This window comes from Arabidopsis lyrata, assembly GCF_000004255.2.
Source record: "Arabidopsis lyrata subsp. lyrata unplaced genomic scaffold ARALYscaffold_8, whole genome shotgun sequence".
NCBI classification, from domain to species: domain Eukaryota; kingdom Viridiplantae; phylum Streptophyta; class Magnoliopsida; order Brassicales; family Brassicaceae; genus Arabidopsis; species Arabidopsis lyrata.
Genome location: NW_003302548.1, coordinates 15,253,336 through 15,266,493, shown reverse-complemented (window position 1 = coordinate 15,266,493; position 13,158 = coordinate 15,253,336). Strand labels below are relative to the sequence as shown.

The window sequence follows — 13,158 nt, the reverse complement described above, 5'->3', positions numbered from 1 at the left end:
CGGGACAAGTTTTTAAGAAGTTTTAAATATTATAATTCATATATTAGTACAAAGTTTATAATATAAGAATATTTGAACATATATAAGGAGTTAAAATAACATGAGACGGTTATATTGCAAGACAAGGTTATATTGCAGAACGGGGTTATATTGAAAGACGGGGTTATATGAAGAGACAAATTTAAATCAAAAAATTTTTAAACATCATTAACCCGCTGATTCAATATAGTTAAATCTTCATTTTATTACTTTTTAACACCACAAATATTAGACATATCGAATGATCCTGACTAAAGTAAATTGTATTAAAAAAAATTGTCTTGTGGTATAGCATTACTTAATAATAATTGGAAACTATAAAATATAATTTTTTTTATAAAATGATATAATTTGCAATTTTTTTTATATAATATATCCCCATTAAATTTTAAAAATCACTAATTTTAAAAACAAATCGTACACTGCGGGTTAAAATCTAGTTAACATAATATTTTGACAAAGATTGTATCATAAATAGTTGAATAACACAAGATGATGCTTAGTTTCAAAATTCATCTAAATATACAATCCAATAAATGATTTAATACATATTCTTAAAGCCATATTTGACCAAGAAAAAAAAAATATATTCTTAAAGCCATATGGATTTTGACATATAATTTTATTGAAAAAATCCAAGTGGACATAAAACCAACGAACTCTTTTAATAATTTTCATTACTTGAGCCAGGATTTAGAATTTAGTTAATCAAACAATATAACACAACATTTTGACAAATATTAAAGAACTAGTGTAGCAAAAAAAAAAAAGATTAGAAAAAGTTAACAATCCAATAAACAAATCACCTAAAAGTAAAACAGCCTATTTTTTGTTTATGTTTATGTTTTTTTTTTTTGGCCAAATTTATGTTTTTGGTTTATATTTCGAAATTATTAATAGAGTACCCCAAATTTTGTTTTTTATCTAAATTTATTGTGTAAATAACATCAATTAAATAATACAAGATTTGTATTAATTTTGCAATCAACACAATTCATAAATCTAAAGTTTTAAGATTTTTGGCGATTCATATTAAAGTTGTTTTGGTAAGAAGATTTGAATAATTCTTCGTTTCAAACTCAAGAAACGAAATATACTCGTAAGCATCAATCCACATGTCGACCCTCCAAGTCACGCTAGACTTTTGCTTAGTCTTTTATTATTGTTTCGTTTTGTTATAGAAGACTTTTCGGATCTTGACTCTCTCCATCTCTTTTTCTTTCTTTTTTTTTTTTTTTTTCTTTTTCATTATTCTCTCACTCGCTAATAGTCCAAAATTACTTTTTATTTTGGACAATCATGTGTTACGTGAACGATCTTGATTCTTGATGTTCATGAGTCAAAAAAAATTGAGAGCGACTTAACTATGTGTTAGATAATATATATATCTAATTTGTATCCAAATTATGATCCCATTCCACCAATTACCAATCCCTCGCTACATATTGATTAGTATTCTAACTTGAGACAATATATAGAATATATTCAACAAGTCTACGTAAATGAAACCATAATGGAAAACAATAAAAACTAATTACTACTATATATGATTAAACGTAAAAGTTGATAAAGCGTATTAAGATTCTTTTTGTAATACATAAATTGAATTATTTCTCCCAATAAGCTCATACGAGAGATGTATATTACAGTATCTAAGAAAATTACACTTTTCCATCAAAATTATAAGTGTTTAATAACTTAATATTACACTCTAGAAAAATCACATAATCACACAATTTGGTTCGTCTACTACTCTACAATTCCCGTATGGTTGATAATAGTAAGAATTTGCATAGGCATGAGGATTATATTGGTACGCGTAGTTCATCGGATATGTAATAAATTCAGCCGGTATAGGTAGAGCTGGTTTCTCCGGTTCAGGCTTTTTCTCAGGTGGTTTAACATCATCTACCGAAACGATATCTGTGTGACATAGCTTCCTCAGCTTGATCACGATAACTGGTACATCAACTTCTCCAACTACCGTCATTTTCCCACTTTTGTCATCTATTGTTATCGAAGTAACCCCTATATATATAAAGAAAAAAAATCATTAATACAAGTTTATTTTCCTTATATATCATATTAAAAATTTCTAATAGAAATTTCATAATAGATACCTGAAAATCGAGAAACGGTGACAAGCGCTTTCTTCCTGATTTTCTCCTCGTGAATGCTTAATTGCAACACAACTTTCTGTTATTGCAAATGAGAAATCAGTATGGATAATTGCATAGTTTCAATGTAAAAAATGATAATTTTATAGTTAGAATAGTATATAACGATTAATTAACGCATAGTCTAAGGATGATAAAATGAAATGCGTACCTTCGCGGTCGTCATGGCTCGAGAAACTACTCCAGAAATTTTGGATATTTTGTTTTTTTTTTAAAGAGAGAAAGAGTAGAGATAGATTGAGATATCGAAGCTTCTTGATGACATATTGCAAGTCTTATGATATCTATTTATATAGAAATTGCGTAGGAATTTGCGAGTATGACCCCAAAAAGTTGTTATAAAAGACTAAAGAGTAAAGTAGTCATTCTATATTATTTTGGTTAACATTCAGAATGCCGCGTGTACGACCGGGTCGACCCGGACCATCTGTTGACCCTATTGACTCTTTGGTCACATAAGCAATTCTCAGGAAAGTTCTCTACAGTGTGTTCTTGGAAAAGTTGAATCATACCAAAACCAATAGATAAAATCGAAATCAAACCGAGATTTAAGTCACAATTGTTCTTTAATAATTTTTAAAGATGTTATAAAGAGATGAGAGGAAAGATAAGTTTGATCAAATGTTATCGTTGTTCTCTCTAGTTATCATATAGCAATGCCTACTCAGAGCCACACGAAAATAATTCGAAGCTGCCAAAAGAAAAGTTTAAATCCCGAGATCATCGAGGCAGTCAAGAAGAAAGTAATAAGTAGCAAGATCTTTAACAACAACAACAAAAAGGTAACAAGTAGTAGTTTGTGATCTCTAGGTTTTGTGTTTGTGATGGAAACGAATATTTGTGTAAATTAGATCACATGTTTGTTTCTTGAGGTTAAATTTCTGTTACCGGGAATATTTGATAAAATTTGGAACAATACAAAGAAGATTAGCATAAGGACGACACACTAATCGAGAAATTGTTCAAATTTTAAGAAAATAATAACAATTCGGAAACAATGTATGTGAATCTTTATCTTAATTTATACTCTCTCCATTTTGCTATAGATGAGTATTATAGGGAGAGATGAGTATATTCCCTTAGTATATTCATTTCTCCAAATTTTAGACTAAAAGCTGACTCTCCTACTATGTCAAATTTTCTATTTTTGATTAATGCGCTAGTGTATAAAATATAGAAAGTAGACGTGTTTAATCTCATTAAATATATAAAAAAATTACTAAATACCTTTTATTCTAATATACCCCACACGTTTCTTTTGTTTTTCTGATACACTATAATTTGAAGAAACTTTAACCTTTTTTATCCAAATTATAATTGATCAACAACATTCATGATCATGACTATCAATTCATTTATGCAATTTTTTATGGCGAGCGATTCTACATACGATTTTTCAACAAACAATTATATTCACACCACGGTAAAATGGTTTTCTTTGCACCATGCTCTCGATTTATAACTTTACTCTTAGACAAACAAGACTCCTCGAATTGTGCTACCTGCATCATACTAGTATAGCACATTTCATACCCACAAATCTTTGTTGTGCAAAAAAAAAAAAAAAAAAAAAAATTCTCAGAAAAAATCATAATTTCTACCTTGTAATTTAAAATATTAATAGAATAACACAAAATTTTTAACTTGTATTTTATTGAATAAATAACACATGATTTAAACTAAAATTTTAGAAGTTATGACTTAATCTGACACAAGAGTTTTGTTAGATCTCAAAATCAAATGAATGCATTATGCATGCATGAATCCAAAATTTTAACTTTTTGAATTGTTTCATGCGATTCATATTATTAGCAAAATGATAAGAAGACTTGAATAATACTGCCATTTCATAGTCAAGAAAGGAAATCTCCTCGAAACCTCAATTTACATGTGGATCCCCCACACGTAGGAATCTTCTAGGGATTTTTTTTATTTTTTATTTGTTTTGTTAAAGGAGACTTTCCGATCTTGACTCTCTCCATCACATCTTTACTAACATCTCATTCTTCAATAATTGTTTCAAAATTATTTTAGTTTTGGACAATCGAATGTATTACGTGAACGATCTTGATTCTTGATATTCATAAATGAGTTGAGAGCGACTTAACTATGTGTGTGTGTTATATTTTTGTATCCAATTGATCAGAATACTAGCAAAAGACAAAGTATAGAGAATATTCTCTATAGGAAAAAAGATCAAATATTACAAGATGATTAAAAGTAAAAGTTAACATAACGTATAAAGATCAATTTTATCACACAGTAACTTAATTTTTTTCCGAATAAGCTCATACGAGAAATGTATATTACAGTAGCTCAAAAAATTACATTCTTCCATTAAAACTAACTTAACATTATTTGAAATAACTCTATAAAAATCACATAATCACACAATTTGATTCGTCCGTTACAAATCTAGAATTTCCGTATGGTTGATAGTAAGAATTTGCATAGGCAGGATGGTATTGGTAAGGGTTGTTCATCTGAACCGGCCAGGCAACAATTTCACCCGGTTTAGCTGGAGCTGGAGCTGGTTTAAGTGGAGCCGGTTTCTCCGGTTCAGGCTTTTTCTCAGGTGGTTTAACAACTTCAACCGAAACAATCTCTGTGTTACATAGCTTCCTTAGCTTCATCACAATAACCGGTACATCAACTTCACCAACTACAGTCATTTTCCCGGTTTTGTCATCAATTGTTATCGAAGTAACACCTATATATTTTAAAAAAAAAATACATGAATATAAGTTCATTTTCCCAACAATATATCATGTTATAAATTTTGAAATGTAATTAATAAAGTTACCTGGACATCTAGAAACAGTAACAAACGCTTTCTTCCTGATTCTTTCCTCGTGAATGCTCAATTGCAGCACAGCTTTCTGTCATTCCAAATGAGAGATCGGTATTGTTAATTACATATTTTCAATCTAATTAACATAACTATATATAGTTAAATAATATTCATATAAAATGATTAATCAACGCATAATTATTTTAAGAGATATAAAAGGAAAAAGAGGGCGTACCATCGGAGGCATGGCTCGAGATCAACTATAGCAAAGCTTCAGAAATTTCCGATATTCTTAAGAGAGAGAGAGAGAGAGAGAGAGAGAGAAGAGAGATAATAGATAATCTATATATATAATGAGAGAGTTCTCTCTCCATCTAAGGTGTCCACATCAACATCCATGTCATCACATTTTATTATTTTGGTAGGATCCATATATCTTATTTATTAAGAAAAACATATTAAAATAAATTAATTCACATACTTTATATTATTACCCTCCATTTAAAAAAAAATTACAAAAAAATTAAATATGAAAAAACGGAAAAACAAATATAAAACCGATAATGAATAATTATATCTTATTCATATTTAAACATGAAACTTTTGAATTGAGATTGGAGAAATATAAAATAAGATAATTATATCTTAACATATAATGCGTAATTATTTTAAAATAGTTAGTGATAAGAAAACGGAAACTTATCATATATTTTAATGGAACAACAATCACTTTTAAGAATTACAATTATTTAGTACAATAAAGAAAATAAGAGTTAATAAATACCAAATTTAAAGGTTCTTACTTAATAAAAAAAGTAATTTATTTCTAAAAAAAAAAAATTAAAATTTGAGAATATATTTGTTAAGGTTAAAGTATCAATTCCTTATACCGGTTAAAAAATAAGAAGGATTGAGTACATATTATTGTTTATAATTATAATATAATATAAATAGTTAAATTAAGAAATTTGTCTATATTATTAATGTTTTCTTAATTAAAACATGGAGGGTTTTATATAAAAAATGAATACCTAAGAAGAAAAACTAAATAGTAATCAGTGTTTAGGAGATTAACATAGAATGAAAAAAAATTAAGGTGATTTGAAATAAAACAAAGACCTATGTTTTAGTAATGGTATATTGAAGAGTTTAATAAAACTATGTAATAATAATCTAATCGAATAATAAAATTGTGTAATAATAATATTTGAGAATGCTATTTGGAAATTAGAATATTAATGGTATATTGAAGAGTTTTTTAATTAGAAAGAAGAATGATTTTGTTTTTTTTTTTAAATAAACGTATTTTAAAATTAGAATAACCGGATTGAGGACGAACGGCGAGGTAGACAATGATTGTGGTTGATTTACTCTTACAAACGTATTTTCCCTGTTTTTGTTTTACTCTGTTTCTAGCAAACTCTTTATTTGTTTCAATATTAAGACGACAAAAAAAAATAAAAATAGAATAACTTATGATTTCGTAATTTACATATTTTAGAAAAAATCAACACTAAGAATACTATCTAGAATCATAATATACGTCAAATTATGTATGTGAAAAGAGAATTTTATATCTTTCAAACAGTCAAGATAAATGAAAAACTTGACGTTAAAATCCGATGTTTGTGAATAGCAATGAGTTTATATATGAGATTTGTTGTATACAAAAGAATTTTACATCCACCAAAACATGGTCAAAAAAACCTTATGACAAAACATTTCATAAAATTTTCTGATGTTCACTTTAATAAAAAGATTATGCAACTTATAAAAAAAGAATTGAGTATTCAAAGATAGGAAGGAGAAATGATATACGATATATCTTGAGAACTAATTCACAATCGAGTATATTATATATGAGTCAATATAAGGCGAAAAGAGAGTAAATATCGGGAAACAACGACTGAATCATAGAAGATAACGAAAGAAATTGTAATGAAACGTGTGAATTTTTTTTTACTATATTGGAAAGATAATGCACATGAATAAAGTAAAAAATATTAAATTCAAATGATTAGATTTATACTCAAAGATTCGCATTGATAAAAAAAATAAATAAAAATCCCGCGCAACGCGCGGGTACATAATCTAGTCTAAAATATGAAAGCTTTGATGATGACAATAGCAAGTCTAATGAAATCAGTTTATATAGAAATTTCTAAGAAATTTGCAAGTGTTATTATATTAATATTATATGACCCACAAGGGAAAGTTTTTATATTTTTTTAATAATAATAGTATTGCAACGCCCACAAAAAGGTTAAAGTAGTAATTCTTTATCAATTTTATAATTTTTTTTATGTTTTGGTTGAAAATTAATTTCAGTGTAACGAAAGCAAACGGAAGTGTAGTAGTATTCAGAATTCCGCGTGTACGACCCGGACAACGTTGATTTTGGTGGACCTTGTTGACTTCTTCGGTCATAAGAACCTCTCGAGCAAGTTCTCTAGGAAAAAGTTGAATCATATCAAAACCAAAGCTTGAATTGAAATCAAACCGAGATTAAAATCAGAAAGTTTCTTTCATAAAATCTGTTTTAAGGATGTTGAATCTTTTTTTACCTCTTAAGTAGCTTCTTCTTTCTAAACAAAATAAAAGATAATTTTGGAGCATACTAAGATTATTGTGTTATATTTACTTTAAAGATCAATTAAGAAAAACAATTAGTTCATTTTTAGTCTTTATAGTATATATAATTTAATTACTTAAGAAACAAAATCATTCAAATTAGACATATTACCTAGTGATTTGTGTTAACATCTTCTTTGCGTCGCCATCTAAATTTAAATGCATGCTTATATTAACAAGAATTTTTTTTAAGAGATATACTGGGCCTGGGAGTGGTAATCTTGGTCTTGTTTAGTGTATAATGGACTGGACTCGAACAGTTAAAACAATCACAACAGAACAAAACAAAACCAAAGACTACGGCGAAACTGATGAGTGTACCAAAATATGTTTTTCAAGAGATGACGCAAGCATAGGGATCTTCATTGTAACATCCGTTGAAATGATGGTAATAAGGTGGATATGGAGGGACACAATTATAAATCACATCTGGTGGCTTCGTTTCGGGCTTCTTTGGATCATCAGGCTTCTTTTTCTCTGGTTCTTTAACCGGTCCAACCGAGATAAACTCGGTATGACATATCTTCTTCAATTTCTTCACAATCATATAGGCATCAATCTCTCCTGTCACCGTTAGTTTACCGTCGTTCACGTCCACCGAATTAACTCCTTCATTACAAATCAAAATATAATTATGACTAACCACTTGTTTAAGAGAATTTTTGAGGCTTAAAAGTAAAATAAAATTAGGTTAACACAATTGATGAGTGTTCGTGTACCTGAGAGACAACAGACAGTTGACATAGCTTTTTTTTTTGTTCTTTCACAATGAACATCCAGTTTCAGTACAACTACCTGTCATGAAAATATTATATATGAATAATAAAGAGCTAATTAGGATAGCATTATGACATTTGATATATTGCTAATTTCTACATATATAAGCAATAATAATAAAAAACGAAAAAAATCTGTACATATATTAGTACAAGCTTCCAATGAAGAAAAATAGATTAGGAAAAGATAAAGAATTGAACCTGCATGTTTTCTTCAATTAGTGTTTGGAAAATATGTAAAAGTCGTGGCTTAATTGCTAATGGGCATTGAAAGTGTACCTTCTTTAGTCCTTTATATAAGCAGTTGCAAGTTGCAGGGCATGAAAAAAAGACAAGGATAACACCAACTTTCTTTTAACGTTGAAAATGACAAAAATCGAGTATGTCTTAAGTGTAATTTGGTGTAACTTCTCCACGCATATATATACAATAATTATAAAAAATTTAAACTAGATTTTATTAAAATAACACGTTTTTCTTCTTCATTTTAGCATTAAAGCGGTAACTATTGGCCAAAAGATAAATTTATCAGTCGAAATGGCTCCGGAAATAAAATAACACACTCTTTAAAAAATATTGCATTCAATATCAAACTCAAAATAGTTAAATTTGGGCAATTATATTTTTATAGCTGCTTGAGGCTTATTTATCCTTTTTAAAACTGGAAACAGAAACATGTATTTCTTTTGGTTGGTGACGCTGCTATTCAAATCAAATGTTGGACCACGGAAGCGAGATTCGAGTTGAATAAACTAAGATGGACAAACCAACAAATTTGCAGCGACTAAATAGCATTAAGTCTCCAAGTGTAGGATTAATTGTGAACCAAGAAATACGTTTTCATCAACTCCCTCGTTTCCAGGCAAATTACCAAGCCGGTTTCGTTGTCATGTTGTAACCTTGAAAAGGATCTGGTCGGATCATCTTGAAACATAATTCAACGTAGCATTTGTAGTTTAGTTTGTCTACGAGTTTGAGTATCGAGTGTCAATTTGGAAAAACAACTTCTTTAGTCTAATAACATTTGCTCTAGTTTAACTCCAATTTAAGAGTCTTCCGTTTGACAATTCCAGTAAACAACTTTTGATAATCTGTTTTTGAAGTATTGGATACGAAAGTGTTTAAGCGTAGTTTCACATCCAAAAAGTATCGAAAACTTTGGAGAGATAAGATGATGAAGTTGTCGTATATAAATGTGAGCTTGCTAATTAACCCCAAATTCTGGTATATAATTTTTAACTATCTAATCTGCTCCGTTTTGGACTTAATAAAGTTAATTACAAAGCTTCTGGTATGAATTATATTTGTTACGTTGAAATTCATCATTTTTAAAGATGTTTAACATTTTACTTCAAAAATAGAAAAGGTGCCAATCTTTTATTGATACTATTGAAAAAAAAACACATTGGATGACCCAAATCATCAGCTGAATTTAGAAAAAAAAACGTACGAAACGCAAATATGTAAACAAACACCACAAAAATGTTAGAATTAAGGAAACTAGAAGATGCGATGATATATATCACTAGAGTACGGTCCCTATGCATGTAGCTCAAACAGATCGCTACCTTAAACTATATTTTTTTTCTTTCTTATGAGATACTTAACAAATTGGACAAAAGATATATTCAATTCACATGATTATACAACCATCCGAGTTTTCGCCTCGAACTCTCGACGGACTAGGGTGAGGTATGGACGGACGAGGGTGAGTTATAGGCGCGGTTTTGCTCCGGTTCCCTAATGGGTTCAGCTGCGATTATGGCAATATGTTTACATATTTTATTCAGTTTCTTCGTCATTTCATAATTATCAAATTCACCCGTAACCTTAAGTTTCCCTTCTTCCATCACGTTTAGTGAAGTAACTCCTTACAAGAAAAACAATGGTATGAATGGCTTAAAGAGTTCATCCTAAATGAAACTACTTATATGTAATATCAAATCATGTATAACCAAAATCATTGGTTTAGTTTAGGTTTTGTATAACCATTGAGATGTGTTAGTACCTGAAAACCCACATACTGTACATCTTTCACAGCTTTCTTTTTCTTTCTTTCATGAACTTCCAACTTGAATAGAACATTAGTGCTTTGCTGCAGATTAACATGTAAATAAAATTGAAGCTTTACGTAGTTCACTATATTAAAAAAATGAAATTATTGAATTTCATTCGTCTAACTTGATTGAATAATGTAATTTAATTCCCCTTTTTCATGTTGAATTATAATTGAAAAATAAATTGTTCTTTCTTCTATTAAAGATAAAAAAAAAGACATATATCCTTGAGGAACCATAAACTGAAAAAGTCCATAAATTCGTCGTAATTTCCATGCAAAAACTGACTACTAACATAAGCGCAGCGATACTGTCAACGTCGTATGGGCCAACTATATGATCGGTCCAGTAAGCCCATGTATCTTTTTAGCTAGCGAAAAGAAGGATAGTCTAGATAATTTTCTAAATTATAAAATTTTCATTTCTGTTGATGCACGAATTTCAATTAAGTATATTTGTAAGTTCTTTGATAAGGGAAAAACATTCTCATTGCGTTGAAGGTCAAGAGTTAGGCCGTTCTCGTGATAAACATAGAGTTTATTTGTTTTATAGCTGCGCCTTGTGAAAGACTGCCTACGTATCCTTAGAAAGGGATCAAGCCATTCGTAGTTCATATTACAATAAGTGGGAGCTAGACCATATTTGCAGCTAGGCGATCTGTCGACGTGCTGGATAGCTTGGGGACGATTTGGACGAGCTGAGCTGTTAACTGAGAAGTTGGACGAGCTGAGCAATCAACTGAAAAGCTGGACGAGCTGAACTGTTAACTGAGAAGTTGGACGAGCTGAGCAGTCAGCAGAGAATCTATTAGATAATTAATAGAATCATCTGTCCTTCCTTGCATTGTAGATTAAGTTCCCTTTCGTGTTGCATATTGGATTCTTGTGGATCCACTCGATTGTGAGGACATCATCTGACTGTTTTGTGTTTTGGATTGAAAGGGATTCATAGTGCCTAACCCCGTAATTAGTGATGAGGTTAAACTTTGGGTTTCTTCTTCTGCATGAGATGGTTTAACACAAATAATTAAGGTTAAAAAAACAATATAATATATAATATGCAAATATGTGATAACCACCGAGACAAACTTTATTTAGAAGATGAGATGGCATTTTAGTCAAGACATGATATATAGTCAATGGAGCTCAAACCAATCATACCTCAAGTTCATCCTATTAAAAGAAATCTAATCAACCAGACTGAAAGTACACCTCAGTTCTGTTTTTGTACCTTTTTTTGATGTACTTGCGGTAGACTGTGGTTTTGGGATTTCACGGACGGGTTTTTCCTTTTGAGGTTGTTGCTTCTTACCAAAGTATCCAAATAATCCTCCTCCTTGCTCCTGATGCTTGACTTCAGGTTGTGGTTTTTTCCCCCAATTGATCTCAGCACGCTGATTCGGGTCTGGTTTATACATAAAGTTACGTACACCCGCAGCAACATCGTTGAGGATTGGCTGCTGTGGTATAATTAATCGATCATGGTTAAAACTTTTTCCACGCCCACGCGCATACGTAGGCTCAGGCGTATGCGGAGGCGCAGGCTTAGGCGCACGGAAAGCTGATAGAGCATCCTTGATCTTAGAATTTGTACCATATGAGGTTGCATTATTGGGTGCCTCTACATCTGGTCCAGCCTTGATGATAAAGCTAACAGATTCATCTATGTCCTTGAGTTTCGCGGCCATTACAATTTTACTAAATTCTCCTCCATTCACCTCTAGTTGATCGGCATCTCCCTTGACCTCTACCGAAGTAACTCCTAATAGCAAACATACATTAATGCCTTACTTCTTCTAGCCTAAACATATTAAAATCATCTTACTATCAATCTATCATTGATTTTTATTTGGTTTAATAGAACCATGGATTTGTGTTGGTGTACCTGGAAACTCCCATATAACTTCCATAGCATCCCGTATGATGCGGTCATTAAGAACTTTAAACTTGAATACAATTATCTCCTGCAAAATAATAAATCATGGTATAAGTAATAATTTTATTAACTCTATAATCTATAATTCCTACTGTAGATACTAGACGAACCTGCATTTCATAGCTTCCCGTTTTATCTTTTCATCAGAAACATCCATCTTGAATTCAACTGTCTCCTCCTGCAAATTAGCAGTTTATTGGTATAATCAATAACTATATTAAATTATATACATATAAATATTTTACAGAATTCCTACCATAGATAATATAAAACCATTGAAATTTTAATTGCTTAAAACTTTTATAAAAATTGAAAAAACGAACCTGCATTTTGGGAATGTTTTTAAGATTGGAAAGTGAAGGTGATTGCAACCTCTCAGCCTGCACGACAATAAACCTTTGGCTTCCCAGCCTTCCCTGTATATTTATACGATATTTTGTTTGTAACTAGTGAATATAGCAGTGATTAGGTCCAGCCACTTGAACGTAACTATAACAGAAAATAGTCAACTTTGTACAACAAGCCCAGTACAAACAATTTAAGTCTTTCTAGTTTAGTCTTTCTAAATAATAAGGTGGCCTGGTCTCTTACTTTAGAGCACCTCCAATGGGAGGTTGTAAGCAAATTTTTGTGAGGTTCTCTTGGTTTATTGGAATAAAAATAAATCAAAAAGGCAAATTAAGAAGAGAGGTGGTTCTCTCTGGAGAGATTTGGGAACACAAGAGAGACGGGTACGTGGCGGTCGTTCATTG

General features: G+C 30.4%; 3 protein-coding genes across 4 annotated transcripts; all 3 read right to left on the bottom strand.

Annotated features, from left to right (window-relative positions):
* Nucleotides 1–1,633: 1,633 nt before the first annotated feature.
* LOC9300268 (heavy metal-associated isoprenylated plant protein 14) lies at nucleotides 1,634–2,474 on the bottom strand. The gene is made up of 3 exons (XM_002864146.2): nucleotides 2,368–2,474; nucleotides 2,160–2,235; nucleotides 1,634–2,067 (listed from the first exon to the last, which is right to left on the bottom strand). The coding sequence occupies exons 1-3, from the start codon at nucleotides 2,380–2,382 to the stop codon at nucleotides 1,760–1,762; spliced, it is 399 nt and encodes a 132-aa protein (XP_002864192.1). The 5' UTR covers nucleotides 2,383–2,474; the 3' UTR covers nucleotides 1,634–1,759.
* A 1,984-nt stretch (nucleotides 2,475–4,458) lies between these two features.
* On the bottom strand, nucleotides 4,459–5,355 carry LOC9300267 (heavy metal-associated isoprenylated plant protein 13). The gene is made up of 3 exons (XM_021010992.1): nucleotides 5,243–5,355; nucleotides 5,020–5,095; nucleotides 4,459–4,926 (listed from the first exon to the last, which is right to left on the bottom strand). The coding sequence occupies exons 1-3, from the start codon at nucleotides 5,252–5,254 to the stop codon at nucleotides 4,595–4,597; spliced, it is 420 nt and encodes a 139-aa protein (XP_020866651.1). The 5' UTR covers nucleotides 5,255–5,355; the 3' UTR covers nucleotides 4,459–4,594.
* A 2,000-nt stretch (nucleotides 5,356–7,355) lies between these two features.
* Nucleotides 7,356–8,726, bottom strand: LOC9300266 (heavy metal-associated isoprenylated plant protein 12). 2 transcript variants are annotated; one of them, XM_021011003.1, is made up of 4 exons: nucleotides 8,616–8,726; nucleotides 8,358–8,433; nucleotides 7,960–8,247; nucleotides 7,356–7,456 (listed from the first exon to the last, which is right to left on the bottom strand). In XM_021011003.1, the coding sequence occupies exons 1-3, from the start codon at nucleotides 8,619–8,621 to the stop codon at nucleotides 7,973–7,975; spliced, it is 357 nt and encodes a 118-aa protein (XP_020866662.1). In that variant the 5' UTR covers nucleotides 8,622–8,726; the 3' UTR covers nucleotides 7,356–7,456; nucleotides 7,960–7,972. The 2 variants fall into 2 exon arrangements, with proteins under 2 accessions (XP_020866662.1, XP_002864190.1); XM_002864144.2 differs by lacking the exon at nucleotides 7,356–7,456 and having other exon boundaries at nucleotides 7,789–8,247.
* Between the last annotated feature and the right edge of the window lie 4,432 nt (nucleotides 8,727–13,158).